The sequence below is a fragment of the Pteropus medius genome, unplaced genomic scaffold, assembly GCF_902729225.1.
Source record: "Pteropus medius unplaced genomic scaffold, Ma_sr-lr_union100, whole genome shotgun sequence".
Taxonomy (NCBI): Eukaryota; Metazoa; Chordata; class Mammalia; order Chiroptera; family Pteropodidae; genus Pteropus; species Pteropus medius.
Window position 1 is genome coordinate 39279860 of NW_024344378.1, and position 17634 is coordinate 39297493.

General features: G+C 33.3%; 1 protein-coding gene across 13 annotated transcripts in view; it reads right to left on the reverse strand.

Annotated features, from left to right (window-relative positions):
- JMJD1C (jumonji domain containing 1C) overlaps nt 1-17634 on the reverse strand; it is a 305718-nt gene that overhangs the window by 26985 nt on the left and 261099 nt on the right. For 8 of the 13 annotated variants that reach the window (XM_039871911.1, XM_039871910.1, XM_039871917.1 and 5 more), the window contains 9 exons: nt 16016-16140; nt 14748-14891; nt 14460-14652; nt 12664-14351; nt 10366-10538; nt 7883-10089; nt 3484-3685; nt 1298-1512; nt 258-410 (listed from right to left, as the gene is read on the reverse strand). In XM_039871911.1, the coding sequence (XP_039727845.1) occupies nt 258-410; nt 1298-1512; nt 3484-3685; nt 7883-10089; nt 10366-10538; nt 12664-14351; nt 14460-14652; nt 14748-14891; nt 16016-16140 (5100 nt within the window). Of the gene's footprint in view, nt 1-257; nt 411-1297; nt 1513-3483; nt 3686-7882; nt 10090-10365; nt 10539-12663; nt 14352-14459; nt 14653-14743; nt 14892-16015; nt 16141-17634 lie in introns of those variants that run through there. The other 5 variants (XM_039871919.1, XM_039871918.1, XM_039871920.1 and 2 more) reach the window with 3 other exon arrangements.

Below are 17634 nucleotides of genomic sequence, written 5' to 3' on the forward strand. Positions count from 1 at the left end.
CTTGAAATGACAGAGTGAGGGTGAATCTACTAATCAGGCTACAAAGATATAGATGAAGTATTATTTTAGAACATCTAGCCATTAATAAACTGTGGTTTATTTGGTCCTTTTTAAAAACAAACCACAAAACTTACTTAATGTTATATATCCATAATTAAGGTAGGAAAAGAACTCCACACATCTAATTTTCCAAATGAGTGAACCTACAGTAAATGAACATTATAAAAATTTAAATTTATGTAAAGTTATAAACCAACCTCTAGAACTCTTCCTTTCCTTTGCCTTGTAACAATCTAAGCAGACCACAAATCCACATTTTTGGCAGACCCAATGAATGTTAAACAATGTTGCTTCGCATGCATCGCACATCTCCCGGACGCCTCTGACTGCTCTTTTCCAGGCTATTTTAGCTAAAATACACAAAAACAAAAAATGTAAAAGCAAATCAAGAACTCTGAAGGATATATAAGCTATAGAGCAAAAGCAGATTTCTTGAAGTAATTAGTAATTCCCTTCAGAAAACATACTTGTATCTAATTGAAGGTTTCTAAATCTTGGCACTTTCGACATTTTTGACTAAAAAAAGTTCTACTGTGGGAGACTATCCTGTGCATTACAGGATATTTAGTGGCATCTGTGGCCTTTACCCAGTAGATGATGCTACTACTCTACCCGCTACGCCTTTCAGTTCATGCAAACAAAAATGTCTCCAGTTATTGCCAAATGTCATCTGGGGGCAAATCACTGATTTAAGAGAAGGAAAAGAAGCTAACATTTAGAGCACTTAGTATGTTAGGTGCTTTGCATAAGTAAACAATTAACATGCCTACTTTCTAAAATCTATGAGGTAGTTATCATTCCCATTTTACAGTCATACAGTTAAGCTAGGTGTAAAGTTGAGATTCAAATATAATCTCTCTAATTCGAACCACACCACATTAAAAATTTATATAACTGGGATAGATTATGTCTTTACATGGCAAATACTGAAATTTCCCAATTTCACATCCAAAGGGTCTTTATCACGTTAAACAATGTCATAATGGCAGAAGGAGCAAAATGCTACTGTGATTTCATGAACTGTTAATCCATTCAATTCAACCTCAATTGGAAAGTATCTATTACCCTAAGTACATATTAGGTGTATTCGTACATAAAGTGTCATCAAAATTAAAAGTAATAAGTCTAGGTAAGATTAGGGACTTCTCCCAAAGACTAAACATATTTTGAAGAAAAATTCTTAAAATGAAATTGATACAATTCCATGTTTTAAGTATTTAATATTTAACTTCCTTACCATCCTTTTTCACCCAGGACAAAGCTGTTTTTTCAGATGTTACTAATTGACAGAACTTATCACCTATTATATCCAAGATGTATTTTGAAGTTTCTATGTCTAATTCATCATCTTCGTAATTTTCATGTGTCCATAAACTCATAGCTTCATCATCATATTGGTCAGGAGAAGAGAAACCATCTATTCTAACCACTCCGTTTTTACTAAATGACAATCTGAAACATTAAAATACACAAGCATTAGATACCTCTTGGTATCTGTCTTTAGAAGTCCAGTTATTTTTTAAAGTTGTAAATTTATAATTAATTCATATTAAATATATATTTTACATCTACAATTAAAAAACAAGAAATGGTACTCTATATACACACTTTATTAAATTTAACCAACTCAGATGACTCCCATGGTGTTACACAAATGGCAATGATAAACAGCACCAATTTTAGGTTATTTCAAGTAAGAGTTCCTCTATCACTTACACTTACTTCAATCAAATGAAAACTATGTCCCACTGTTTGATGTGGACAAGATTTAAATTGTGAGCCAAATGCTGCCCAGAGCAATGCTGTTATGTTATACATAATCTAAATCAGGAACCTCTAAAGTTGAAAATGCCCTAAATCACCTTAAGACTTTCACTGGGAGCATACATATTTTTCATTAAAATGATACTTTATTAATGTGATTTAGAAGAATAAAGATAAGTTTATTAGGAACCCAATTAATGTAACTATTCAATTCAGAGAAGTTTAGGGTAAGTGGAAAGCAAAATTGCCATTCCCTTACTTGCTGGCTCGGTTATTCTTAAATATCTTTGTAATTCTCAATTTGAGAATATCGGAAGTTCACTACAAGTCATTCTGTATTTTTCAAATGGATGCCACCATCATTCCTTTCACTCCCTTTTCTAATACTTTTACTTTACCCTTTTCCCTCATTTTTTTTAAAACCAAATTTCTCCCTTTGTTATAATCCATCGTATTTCAGCTTTATGTTATTATCTCTACCTGAATATTTCTTTCTTTCAACCTTTTCTAAGGTTTTCTCTCTCTTCATTCTTTTTTCATCTTTCTGCACTTCCATGTGTACTACCTTGTATAATTAGTTTGGGGGATTAGTGGCTAGAAAGACCATGAAGAAGAAATACAGAATGTGTCTTCCTAAAAATACCTACTTTTGGGGTCTCTGCTGGGCCACCAGTATAGTATATTTGCCAGAGCAAAGCATCTCCTAACTTCTTAGAAAGAAGATAATGATGACTAGGAAAATAACTGCAGTTAACATTTACAGAGCATTTCATATGTGCTTGGTACTACACTAAGGACTTTCTGAACTTCCTATCATTTAATCTTCGTGAAACCTCTCTGAATTAGGTTATCACTATCATTCATATTAGGCAGGTGAGTAGATGAGTCAGGCTTAGCTGTAGTCCTACTACAGTTAATAAAGTCATATAGGAACTAAGGGATGGAGTTGGGACTAAAACCCAGAAATGGCTGATTCTAGAATGAGACACGAGTCTCTACTGGCTGAGTTACTCAACCATTCTTTAGTTGAACTCTCATAAGTCTATAAGTTTTTAGTATTACAGTATTATTTAGTATTACAGTAATATTATAGTAGTATATAGATTTATAAGTTGTTTTTATATATACTACAAAATCTGTGAAACTGATATAGTACTAACAAATCTTTGTCCTAACTCATATTTTATAGCTACATGTTTAACAAGATAAAAGTATGGGTATTCCAATGTGATGCTCTGACTTTATTTTGATGCCTACATTGTTTACTTAGATTTACAGACTATTTGTAATAATAGTAAGCTAATACAGATATAAATGTGACATTGTTTTAGCCAATGTAACGTTTAAAAAAAAATCTTTATATCTAACAAACTGCCATTTCCTATCATTTCCAGAAAAAAATACTAAAATTTTCTCATCAAGAATAACCCTGATTGAGAAATGTTATTATTAACACACGTAGCAATGTAAATATGAATTTACCCAATAGTTAGCTATTGTAAAATTCAGCACTAAAATAGTTTAATATTTTTTAATAATGTTTCAGAAACAAGGAAGCTTAAACACTCATTCCTGCCTCCAGAAGGGAACCTCAGAATGATAGTATAATTTCCAATATCCAATAAACATACTTTCCTCCAATTACCTATTTTCACTTACCGTCTAAAGTAGTAAAATCTACAAAATACTGGTGAGTGAGTTGGTTCTTCTCCTTTTTTACTCCGAATAAGTCTACATTCTCGGCATTTTTGCAAATTGGGCCCTATCTCACAGCAGGAATCATCCTGTAAAAAGGATTCCCCAGTTTGCTTCAGCTTCTTTACTTTACGCCAATCTTTTAATACTGAACGAGGGATGCCAGCTGTAAAACCAGTAGGGAGGTATTAGCAAGATTATATCTTTTTAGAAAAGTATACTCCTTGAGATAAAATTCAAGTCACTTATATGTTGTGACAATATATTAAGATTGTACAAAAGCAGCAAAGAGATTATAATTCCAGGTACTCATTAATAACTAAGAAGTTCACAGCAGCACTTTTATTTACTTATTATCCTACTAACCAAATGAACTCATGTCTAATGGAAATGTAGAGATGAATAAATCTTCTAGCTGAATGAAATCTTTACAAATAAAATATCTATGTAATAGCAAACATGAGAATAACTCATTTTCTATGTAAATCTATAGGTAAAAACACAGCCCTTCTACACAAAAATTTGGCACATTTAAGAGGAAGTCCTTTCAAGATCCACAGGAAGAACCTAAAGACCAAAAGTTAATACTTATTTTAGAAATAACAGGTTAGTTTCAACATATGTTTTGAAATACTTAATCTGATTCTCTGAGGTAAGTGTGACTCATTAAAACAAGAGATGATTTATAATACCAATATTTGGTAGAAGAGAAGCTAACATATTTATTCTAATCTCTCTTATTATAATGCCCTCCATTTGATATCAACATATTGATGAAAGCAGTATCTTTTAGAAAAATAAAAAGGTTCTGAAGGAAGGAAAAAAGCCAACATTATTGGCTGTCTTTTTCGATGACAGAAAGAAAAAAAGGGCATCAGAAGTCTAAAGAACTTTGCAGGAAAAAAATTATATATTTATATTAATTATATTATAGTTTACATTGTTGCTCCATAACTTTTATTAACTTGAACTTAATTGTTGTAATAACACTGGCTCAAGTAATCAGTCATCTATAGGGCAGGTAGAACTCAAAACAAGAAAATTCTTTAAAGTTTGCTTAATTACATTTTCACAAATATATTAATTTAAAAGCAAACTATGTTGGGACAAGCAAGTATCTGTTGCCTCTTAATTGTGTTTACACTGCCCACATTGATGTATCCATACATCAAACATGAGATTTTTATCATTTGCTATTTCTGTCATGTTGAAAGAATACTCTGTATTTCCTATCCTTTTGTTTTCTAAGCATGCCCATTTTGTGGATATGAGGAAATACAATGATTCTGAGACTACATACCTCTTGCAGAAACTTGTAGCAGAACTCTTGTCCTGAGCTCCCACTATCACTTACCTGTTGATAGTATATGCAGTTCGATTACACATCTTAAAATAGAAGTATTATGTTTAAACTCCAGGGTGGCCCATTTAAAATCAGCTCCAGTTATTATGCACTTCTAGGATTGCTGCTGGGTTCTTTACAATTGCTAGTTCACCCCTCTTCTGTCTCTAATTTAGGGCAAGGAGCCATTTGGCTTAATCCAACTAGAGAAACACATATGCGTGTACACACACCACTTAATGGAATAAAAATGTTCTCGGGCTTGTGTAAAAAGTTTATTTCCTCTATTGTGTAAGACAGTTTTCTCCTATGGACTGTATAAAAAAATCAGAGCTTTCAGGATAGAATGAACAATATAAATGATATACTGCTGATAAATTTTTATTTGGCACACTTGCTTCCAATTACTTGTTTACTTTTTAAATTTATAAATTTAAAACTAAACTAAATGCAATCTATTTCTATTTTGACTAGAAAACTATTAATATGCTTTTACATTCCAAATAATGGAATAGCTCAAAGAGTATGGATAACGATACCATTGTGAACAATTTCAGCAATATTATAAAAAACTAGACATTTCAAAGCAAATCTCAATTTTGTGACATAGACACTGAGAGCTTTTCTTTTTATAAATAATAAATGAATTACAAAGACACGAAAGCCTAGTAATCTGACTAGGCCATATAAGACTGTAGCTAACTCCTTTTATAAATTTTACTATAAGTGTTTGTACAATAAACAAAACTTCATCTTTCATTTCTATGTATCTTATTGGCAACATCCTTATACCTTAAGATCTTTTCAACCTTAGTTCTCAATTTATTAGCAAACCCTCAAACAGCTGTTCTAGCAACAGAAAACTAGGAAGGAAAAAATGAGACAAATACATATTAACCTTTAATTTCTGATATGCCATCACCATAAAAAAATATTTTTTGAGATATAGAAGTTAACTCTGATTACAGTTAAACAATTCGTTTTGTCTATCATGGGACTTATATTTTAAATTTCATGGGCCATTTCATTTCATAAAATAAAATTATATAAAAAACTAGCCATGGAAAAGCAGCCAACTTTTAATTATCAGTAACAAAAAGCAGCAGATATGAAGACATTCCAAAACAGCAGAGAAAGCAAAACCTATCACACCTGGCTTTAGAATGTACTAAGAAACACACTATTATATGTATATTTGTTCATATAATTATGTGTACAATAGTGTAGGTAATCACATAGCATTTTCTAAGTGCAGACTTAACTTACTCTTTTTGATTTACTATGACTGATGACAACCACAATGAACATCAGAAGGGTAAAGGTCATATTTAATTCATGAAGTAGATCATCTACTCAGGTTTAGAAATTAGATTTATTAACTCCCAATTTAGAGAAGTTTCCTAGATAGTACAGAACAGTACTGGCAAGTCAATTCTGCCAATAATTAATAGATGGCATTTAACAGTCACTTAACATTATTTTGGACTTGGGAATAAATGGGACTTAACATAGCCTTTAAGATGCTAGTACTTAGTAGGGGAGATCTGACGAAGCATAACAAATTGGGGTTGGGGTGCCGATTCCAGTTTTTGTCTTAGAACTTATATGGGAACATGTACATTCAATCTCAAAATGAAAACAGACTATGTACTTCATTAAAAATTAATTTTATAAATTTAACTTCATAAGAGTTTTCTAAGTGTTAAAAACTGGAAGGTTCCTATCTTTGTTTTCTGAAAGTTTAACTCAAGTATTTAGTATTTAAATACCCAACCAAAAGAAATGCATGTGAAAGTCAAGAGAAACAATTCTTGACCACAGTAAGCCTCTTAATTCATTGAGAAAGTAGAACAAGTGAGAAAGAAAAAGCAACACTGTATACAGTTCAACACTCAAATAAATGGCATGTATTCTTCGTTGTCAATCTCCCTCTCTTTCTTCTGACTATATTTGCATTTCAGTCTCTCAGCCTCTCTGTATCTAGTTGAGCTTGTTTTCCTTCGTTCTTTCACTTTCTGACTGTCTTTTTCTATGATTCCATCCTCCTGTTTTTCTTTCCTTCACTTTGCCTCTGGTTTTCACACAGGCATGTGGGAAAACCTCATTCAGTGAAAAGACCCAAATAAGAGCCTTCAAAGCATCCAAATGCTTGTGAAAGTACTTCTTGAATGTCCACATTGTCACAGATATTTCACATATTCTATGTGGATGAATAAACGGATATAGTGAAACTATTAAGTGCTTTCTGCACTGTGCAACATACCTAAAAAGAAATAAGCAAACTGAGAAAATCTACTTCTAGGGTAAAAGCATATAGAAACACTTCATAGTGAATATTACTGGCAAATATCACTTATTTGCCTTGCTCTAGCCACAAATGAAATACAATGATCAGTTTTGAAACTTTTACTTATCATGGATGTTCTTCTTGAATATAGACATGAATATACAAAACCATGACCGCCCCCGCCTTCGCTTTTATTTAACTTTTACTCATTGTTAAGGACTGCTTGAATGAGTAACATTATTAAATAGAAGATAATTCCAATAAGCTTTTAATTTTGTCATGAGATAAGAGGATGAGATATAGGCCATATCCACACTACTTGGAAGTAATTCTCTGCTAAATATGTGGCTTGAAGAAGTATATGTATTCTTTTTCAACCATATCTTGTCATAGAAATCCACTTTTGGTGTGACAGCTCTAACTGCATTTTTGACATGTTTCAGAAATGGTCAAAAATCTGAGTAACTACTTAACTACACATTGGGTTTTTCCCAATATGAGTGCTAGGTAAAGATATTTCTAGACGTCTCTTAAAAAGAGATACATCTTCTCTCATTTCCTCTTATGGAGTACTTGTGAAATACAGAAATGAGGTAAATGAGCACATACATTATGCTGAGGCATACAAATACTCAAAAGCTGCCTTTAAGGTCACTAATCTTTAGAAAACCACATCATTATTGCAACATACAGCCTATTTTACCTGAGATAAAAAAAGTAATACATTTACTTACCACTATTACTGTTGCTCTGCAACTTCAATTTACTTTTTTCTTTGGCGCTCCTACTGAGAACCCCATTGGGTTTTAAATCTTCTTCTATTTCACCTTTTCTCCTCTGCAAGTCATTTTGCTTCTTTTTATAAGTTGGCTTAGGTTGCCTTTTAGTCCTTTGCTCTGACTTGCTTTCACTTTCATCTGAGTCTCCACTTTCAGAGCCAGATTCATAAGTTCTTTTGGCTTTTCTCCTATTAACTTTATCATCTTTTACATATTTATCAACTATGATCTTACTATCTACATTATTTTGTATATCATTAGATGTAGAGGCTATTAAATTGACAGAACATGGCTTAATAATTTCTGAAACAGAATTCCCTGAATTTTCCATTTTATTAGTATTTTTATCTTCTTCTGAATGTCTAGTAAGCCAGGCTTTTTTCAGTTTAGTATGGTAGTTTGGTTGACTTGTCTGGGATGCTTGCCCATTTCCTACAGTGTTCGCTTTGTTTATTGTACTACAGACGACAGTGCTATCCAAGAGAAGGGAGGCTGAAGATGTCTGATTTTTCACAGTATTAGGCTCAATCTCACTAACATTACTGCTTTTATATTGAGCTGCAGCCAATGCTGCCTTGTGCTTTTTTAAATGAATAAAATCAGTTGTGCCTGAGAACCCAGAGCTGGGCTGAACAGCACTTCCTGTTGTACTACTGGCTGGTGTAACTAGAGCTGTGCTGCTGACCCTGCATTCTTGTGTTTGCGCTACTGAATGACTGACACTTTTTGAAGAGGTACAGTCTAAGGATTTAGAGGCCAAAATGGTATTTGGTAAAGAGTAAATTATTTCGGAACCACCCCAGCTGGAAACACTGGTGGTAGTGGCAGCAGATGTGAATATATCCATTTTGGTATTACACAATGTATTTACAGCAGACACAACTGAACTGGGAACACTGCCCTGTGAAACGGTCTGAAAGTTTTTTTCAGATTTTATGTGAACACTGTCTGAATTCACACTTGGCAGAATGATTCTTCCAGTCTCTCCAGCTTCTGCTGGTTTGAGGCAATCTGTTTGATTTGCTCCAGTTGAAGATCTTTCGCTAACTCGATCTTTGGAAGCTAACTGCATTGCTGGCACACTATCAAGTTTTGTACTAGAAGGTGGACGTACAATGACAGATGCCATAGCAGCCTGTGACTTTCCGCTGCTTTTCTCTACATGCCATTCAGCTTTCTCTTTGCTGAAGTTATTATTAGATTTCCACATTTCTGTCAAACTTTGTTTAGAAGAACTCTTAAAATTTGCCTGAGAGTCTTTTGGCTCAGGAATTAGAGTTGGAGGCTTTTGTGATTCTTGAACTTTCCCACCAGCATTTACAGGCATCACTGGAGTTAAAGTTGGAGGGGAAAGGCTACTATAGCTGCTTTCCTTTCTTTCCAGGCTGTGATGAATTGGTGGGTGAAATACTGGCGCTCTATGTAAAGCAGGCATACTCCGGAGGGTATTTGTAGAAGAAACTGTCAAATGAGTAGGACTCCTACAATCATTTCTGAACGTTGTTACTGGGTGAGAAGCAATTTGATGGGGAAGATGTTCTGGTATTTTGCTTACTAAAACTTCACTTTCTGGTTGGTGTTTAATCAGAGGTGGAGGCTTTGAAAGAGATGATATAAATGAAGTCAGAGTTTGAGAATTAGCTGCTGCTACAAGGGTACTATTCTGTTTCTCTGTGTAAATATTGGAAACTTCTTTGGAAGGATATGACCTTGGTGGTTCATTGACCACACTGTTAGACAATGTAGTGAAATAGTTACTTTGGGGCAAACTCTGAGGAACTGAGTGCTTTATTTTATAAAGGTCTGATACTGAGCATTCTACATCTTTGTCTTGTTTGAGGACATGGCTTTTAGGGCTAGAAGACGACAAGGCTACTCTGGAATAATTATCTCTCTCACCCTCAAGACCCTTGATTTTAGTTGTAAATGGAGCAACATCAATACTTTCTTGAAGGATTCGACGGTGTTCCTCCTTATATTTGTTTAATCTCTCTCCGCTCTCCTGAGGTGGTCTCTGTAATTGATTCATCATAGGATCAACGAAATGCCTATGCAAGTGACCATCTTTTCCAGTCTGTGACCTATTCAGATCCAGGTCATTTTTTGCCGATGTGGATGCAATAGAACGTATTGGTTCAATAAAAACTTTCCTTTCCAATTCTCTGTAAAGAAAATACACAAAGGTTTCTGTAACCACTTTTTCTTACATGATACAAAGATAGCTTCTATGCAATACTGTTCTATCATGAAAGTAAAATACAACTTTGCATGTGCTCTAATATTATTTAGTAAATTAGAAAGTCTATTAAAACAAAAAATAGTACTTATTCAAAGCCTAGTTTTAAGACATTTAACTTAAAATTATCTGCTCAGAAAGTGAATTTGAAAAGTATATAAAAGAGAAAGTATCTGTAAATTTTCAGCACTGGTGAACTTACTCTTTATGGTGATCTACTAAACTTTTTGTCAATGGTGGACTGGAATGCGCTGTAATTTTAAGAGGCCGATGAGGCTCTGCACTGGAAGGTCTGACAGGAATGTGACTAAGTAACCCAATACCATCTGCTGAGGTCACAGGGGTGGGCTGATGTAACCAAGGACTGGGAGAATTCTATTTAAAAAAGAAAATCAGACTTCAGTTACTAGAAAAAGCTAATCAACATCACAGTAGGACTTTAATAGTAGTATATTTATGAAGCATGTAACTTTTTCTAAATGTATCTTATGAGAAATAGACAAATAAGTAACCAACATAATTATATGGATATTTCCATATGATGTCAAAAATTAATCAGCATTAAATTAATAATTTCAGGAATTATTTTACTAAATACAGATCTTGAGATCATTGCCTTTAATGTCTAAATAATTACAGAGAACGTAACTATCTAATTTTGAGATTCTATCAAAAGAGTGTATATTGCTAATAGGAAAACACAATTTGTTATTCCTAAAATACATTTCACCAGAAAAAGAAATTATAATCAAGTTCAATTGCCAATTTTTATCATCAAAAATAAAAAACTTTTTCAATGCAAGTTTAATGGCGCCAACAAGAATGGGAATGCGAAGCTTATAATCAATGCAAGCACAATTCTTCTAGAACTGATATCCTGCCAACATCAAATGTGGGGATGCTAGTGAAGAATAAATTGTGGAGTTCACTGGAGACTTCGCAAAAGAAGGCCAAAGCTCATATGATAGTGGAGCCAAAAGGAGTTGATGTCTGTCATGGGAATAAGCCTCAGAAATACCCTTCAAAGTTGTTGCAACTCAGTCTTGCACTACTAACCTTGATGCCCCTTACCACAGAGGTCAACGATCACAACCTGAGAATCAAGTAAAGATTCACAACCACAGTCTATGTCATCATTGCCACCCAGAATATAACAGCTCCTCTGACAAACTTTGGCGTGAGGAACACAAGCCTTGCATTTATTGGCACTAACATAGCTCTATGGAAGAGTATAATCCCTGAAGTAAATGAGAAGGTCACTAGTATTGTCTTCCAAATTGCTTCCTCCAACATATCTACTGTGGATTGTGCCCAGCTTGAGAAAGGCATCGAAAATACCCATGTTCATTGCAGCATAGTCACAATAGCCAAGGGGTGGATATAACCCAAAAGTCCATGAATAAATAATGTCTAAAGAAAATGTGGTATATACATACAATGGAATATTAACAGAGCTTAAAAAAAAAAAAGGAAATCCTGTTACATGTTATAAAACAGATGAACTTTGAGGCATGAAAAAAATCACAAAAGGACAAATGAAGTATCTAAAGCAGTGGGAAACTAGAAACAGAAAGCTGAAACATGGTTGCCAAGGACTGGGGGAAGAGGGCAGGAAATTAGTGTTTAAAGAAAATAAAGTTTCAGTTCTGCAAGATGAAAAAGTTCTAGCAATCTGTTGCAAAATAATGTGAATATCTTTAATAGTACTATACATTTAAAAATGGCTAGGATGGTAAATTTAATTTTTTTTTTTTTTTTAAACCAAAATAGAAATAGGTAAGTAGGTGGATTCTGGGGGATTCTTGAAGAGCATCCTGGGCTACCCCAAGAACTAAGTAGTCACATGAAGTTTAACAGGAATATCCATTCTCCCATTTTTTATATTAGGGTTGGTAATGCCTTCAACAACAATATCTTAGTATGCAATGTGGCTAGAAAAACCACACAACCCATGAAGGAATAAGAGCTCTACATCACCACATTCAACAATACTGTTAGGTAAAGAGAATCTAAGCCCCAACTTTATTCCTAAATATCAAACCCTCCAATCTTAGCACCCTTAAGAGAATAATGGAATCAGAGTAATAGCTTGTAATATACCATTAATACAATGTACCAAGCTGGGGAATATAACAATGTCTTTTAAAGAATAACTTGATGATATATATTAAAAGCCTTATAATTTTATATAAATTTTAATCCAGAAACTTCACTTCTAGGAATTTAGCTGAGCAAAACAATTATGGATATATACTATAGTTAGTTATGAAGATATTCATTCTTCATAATGGGTGTATCAGAAACAATCTAAAAGTTTTACTTATTTAAATTGGCTTTTTTAAATAAATAGGCTTTTCTGAGATTTTAGCTTCCAGGGCTCAAAAGTTACTAAGCATTAAAAGTTTCATTATAATTGGAAAAAAAATAAGTGACAAATTCTAACATTTTATACATAGAAATCTAAAAAGTTTACAGGATATTAAACCACAGTGTAACTTACCCTCCTTAATGAAGATTCAGCATTAACTGCATTTTCTGGGTGAACCCATTTAGAAGAAGGTAGACCAAGTCCTGAGTACGCATGTGTTCCATTTGGATATTGCCAAATAATTGGATAAAGACCAAGCTGATTATATGAAGCAGAAGGATGGGCTTGTCCAAGAAGATGTGGTGACTGATGCTGTAATAACTGTTGCTGTTGCTGGTGCGCTAGCGCTAAGTGGCTTAAGCTGCTGGCATGAGCAGTCTCTAGTCGTGGGTGGCCACCAAGTAAGGAGGCAGCAGGCACTCCAGGTAACACAGTAGGAAGTAAATGAGGGTGATGAACAGAATGGTGTGGACCACTAGTGAGGGGGTGAGTATTAATGGTAGGCAATGGAGTCTGACTGGATGATCCAGCCAATAAATGGGGTGCAGGAGTTAAGGCAGGGTGATGGGTACCTGGATTTAAACAAGTTCTATGGGATGAAGAATGAAGAGGAAAATGATGCTGGTTTAAGAAAGGTGAAATGTGATTAGCTCCTGTTTCTGATCCAATGAGTGCAGGATCTCTATAAACTGTGAAATGCTCATTTTTATCAATGATAAGAGGGCTCTTTGTAGTTTCCAATGTACTGCTTCTAGGAGGAGGAACTGGATGAAAACTGCATCTTGATAATTCATGTTCTATCTTATTTGCCAGTCTTCTTTCACCAACAGTTTGGCTGTTCATGTAAGTGGCCTTAGACTTTATAGAATCAGGAGAATGGGTAATTTTAGGTTTAACAACTTCAGGTGAGGGATTGGATTTTGTCTTGTAAGCATCTACTGAAGTATTAAGTTTAGGTTTTATAGCTTCTGGGGGTGGACTTCGCTTACACAGCTTATCTTCAGTCACAGAAACCACACTTAAAGAAGACGCGTAAGAGACATACTGATTTTTTTCTTTTTCCATATTAAGATGATCATTTCCCAAAGAAGGATTCCTAACATGTGATTGGGTTAAATCTACTTTAACTACATCACTGACCCAGGTCTGATCAGAATCTTGTTTTGCTGTTTCCAAATATTTTGCATTTGCAATTGAATGTTTTGAATCATTAACATTAGGATCCATGTTTTGAAGTGTCTGAAGGCCAAAAGTACTTGAGCTTTCCTGAGCCACCTTTTCAGAATTAGTGTCATTTGTAATATCAATAACACATTTCGGTGTGGGTGGTCTGGACACAAACTTCTCTTTCGGTAATAATTCCACTGAATGTGTTTTTTCCATATTGCATTCCTTAAGAAGTAAATCATTAGGATTATGATTATGAAGTGTGGCCTGTTCTGATGAATGGATAATCATTTTTTCTTGAAGCTGAGAGTCAACAGACTTCTGCTTCTCTGCTTCTTCATGTTTTTTATCTCCCTGTGTTTGATCCCAAGGAGGCTGGCTATCTATTAGTTTCTCCTCTCCTGCCTTCTCATTATTCTGGGATTTTCCTCCTTCTCCATTTATCTTTGAAGTGTTTTTATTTTTCAATTCATTCTCTAGCTTCTGCTCTGAGGAATTATTTATTATTTTCTTATTTGAATTTTCTGAGTCACTGCTCTCAGAAAAGTCTGAAGCATTGTCGGTTCGTAGTCTTTTCATATTTAGTTTCTTTTCATCCTCCTCAGGTTTCCTTCTTTTGTTCATTAACTGTTTGTTTTTACCTTTAGGATTTTCTGTAAGATTTAAAAAAGTGTTTTTTAATATTAATATTAAATAAGTATGTTTTAAATGTATTTTTATTTGTTCTCATTCCCATAAAAAGAAAAGAAAGCAGGTCCTACCTCCTCGTGCTATATAATCATATTTTTCCTCCTTCATCTTCTCTTCATCTGGTATACTGCTCTCCGAGCCCTTCCTCTTATTTGGACGAGTATTTCTTTGTTGCTGTTGCTGGTGTGTATTCTGTTTTGGTACAGCAGCTTGGGAGTTCATTGCTGGTCTGGGACTATTTGCTTGGGCACGTGTATAATGACCCTAAAAATAACCGATTAACAAGGATTTGTTTAACTGATCCTAAGCAATCTAAGAGAAAAAAATTTACTATAATCTAGAACTAACAACATACATACGTGAACAGCGTTGCTATTTTGACTGGCACGAGACCTTCGCCGTGATGTAATGCCAGTATTTTCACCTTTTAACAAAGAGTGAACAACATCATCTAGAAAGGTCATTTGAACCATAGAAGGATCGACATTCTGTGGTTCTAGTACCTAATCAATGACACAAAACAAGAACAAAAATGAAATCCAATCAGCTAGCCAATGTGATATTAGGTACATATTCTTTACTTGAGTAGAAATATCTAGAAATCACTTTGGGAACCTTAATTTATAACATACTACCATACTTAAATCAATTTTAATCAATAAAGATAAATTTACCTTTTTAATCTTCTGAAACTCACTGTTTCATCTGCTAACCAAAAATTAAAAAGCAAATATAAATTAATTCAAGTACAGCTTGAAAAATAAGGATGAGGAGAATAATGCCAGGTCATAACATGTATTTTAAAAATAAAAAAGTAATTTTCAAAAAACAGCTATAAAATAAAACTAAGAAGGTAGAGCTTAGGAAGAAAAGGATGAAAAATGTGTAAATAACACTGATAATAATTTTTAAAAACACGTTAAAGAATATTTTAAAAACTAAAGGCAAATCTGTGCTTCACTTAAAGGTGAAAATTTGTCACCTTGACTACAATTTTAACCAGAGTATTCGAATTGTTTATAAAGGGGCTTTCATTTATTCAGATTCCATCTACAATATACATAGATAGGAGGGTGTAAATACCTATTTTTTTTTTCCAGGAAAACAAACTACAGCTTTAAAAAATTTGCAATCCAGACTTTCAGACTGTTATTTAAAATTCTGTATGAAATTTGTATCCTTAATACTCACCATATAACTTAAGGTAGCATACAAACTCTGAAATTTTATGTAAAAAGAACTACAGTGTACATTAAAGTTTTCATTAGTAAAAACAATTTGGAAAATATTTTTATTCCTGGAGAGAGAAAAGTAAAGTTGACTTTAAGAAAAAAATTTTAGCTGACCTAAGGATTTAAAAAAAGATCTAATCAATTAAAAAAGTATTATGTCTCTATTTCAGGGACTAATTTTATTAGTCTTAAAATAAATTTGGCATCATTATCTGCCTGTGACTTAAAAGATCTCAATGTAACATCAATATATTTAAACTTATTAGGTTTATATGACTAAAAAAACAGATTACAATTACTTAGTGTCAACCTGTTGATCCATTTTTAGGGGGAACATGGAATATTGGAATTGTAAATATCTCTTTTCAAAAATAATAGATGGACTATTTATTTACCTGATCATTCATAACGATCATGGTGCGAGTGAAGAGATCATGATGAGTAATTATGCCAGTAAACCACTGGGTGGCAGAGTCTTGTCTATACACTCTCACTCTGTAACCATTTAAGGAATAAGGACCTTAAAAAAATCACACACACAAGAAAGAGACACCTTAAATGGAGACATTTTCATTTAAAAACTACCTTTTAGGAGAAACATAAGCTCTATGTTACAGATGAGTAATATACTTGAATATCAGTTTTCAAAAAAATATATTAGAGAACAAATGAACACACATTAGAGCCAGATCACTGAAGTTATTAAACACACTCTACTAGACAGAAATACTTCCTAACTCATTGGAAATAAAATACTTTAAGTTGGAAAGATAGAAAATAGAAAAGGATTAAATAATAAAAGATGTATTCAAATGTGCCTATTAAAATAAAAGTCACTCCATAGAAGAGTATAATGGAGATAAAAATTACTTCAATTTGTGGGTACTAAAACGATATCAAATACTTGAAAGGATGACACAAACTGTATGTGGGGTATGGGGGAGTTGTACTACTAGTGCATCTTAATTACAGTATTATACAGCAACAATTTAGAAAGTGCTTTCAAAATTTACAAACAAGTGCTTATTTTAATTTTCTTGAACTCTTCGGTATTGTTTTTCCCTTATATAAAAATTAAGAATGTGAGGTTAATAGGTTAAATGAATTTTTAAGTGAAAGAAGAACTGAATTTTTTTTCTGATTCCTAGGTTTTCTTCTACAGTTATAAGATATTTAACATACTGATTAATGGTTTGATATTTGCCATTAAAATTATGCCAATATCGGCCTATAAATCAACTAATACATCTCTAGAAAGCATCTCATATGTCCTGGAATTAAATATATTCATAGCCATAATTGATTATACAAGCTCTAGTTTTTTCTCCTAAAGATTGAGACTCCTAATTATTTTTTTTTCTGAATATAGAAAAAGCTTACAGAATAACTCCAAATAATGACCAATTTTCAATTCCCATTAGCACACCATCTTAACTGCCTTTTTCCCATAACCAAACACAATTTGGAATTAGCTTCATGTAATTCTGCATAAAATGGATGAGAACTATACTGTTTTAATATTTTCATCTTTTAAGAATATGATAAGGAAACAAAGAGTTACTAAAAATATTAGCCTGGTTTCTTCAATAAATAAATTTCAAGAAAAAAAGGTGGGGGGCGAGAGATAATACAGGGCACATTAACCAATTAGATTGTGGGCATTTTTTGGATCTCCTGGTTTATTAATCAATCAATTCTGTTAAAAATCATTTAAGATACTTATGAGACAAATGGAAATTTGAGCCTGAACATCTAGTGTTTGATATTAAGAAACTAACAATTTTTTTGGGGGGGGAGAGGGGGAGCTAATATTGGTATAATGGCTTTAAAAATGGATAGAATGCAGTGATGTCTAAAATTTGATAAAAATAAATGGGAGTATGGATGTGGCAGAAACTGCCAAGGTTTTATACTTGTATGGAGAGATAGGCACCTGGAAGTTTGAGGAAATATTCTATTTCCGTATTATGCTTCAAATTCTCCATGTTAAAAGTTCAAAAAATATTTAGCCTAA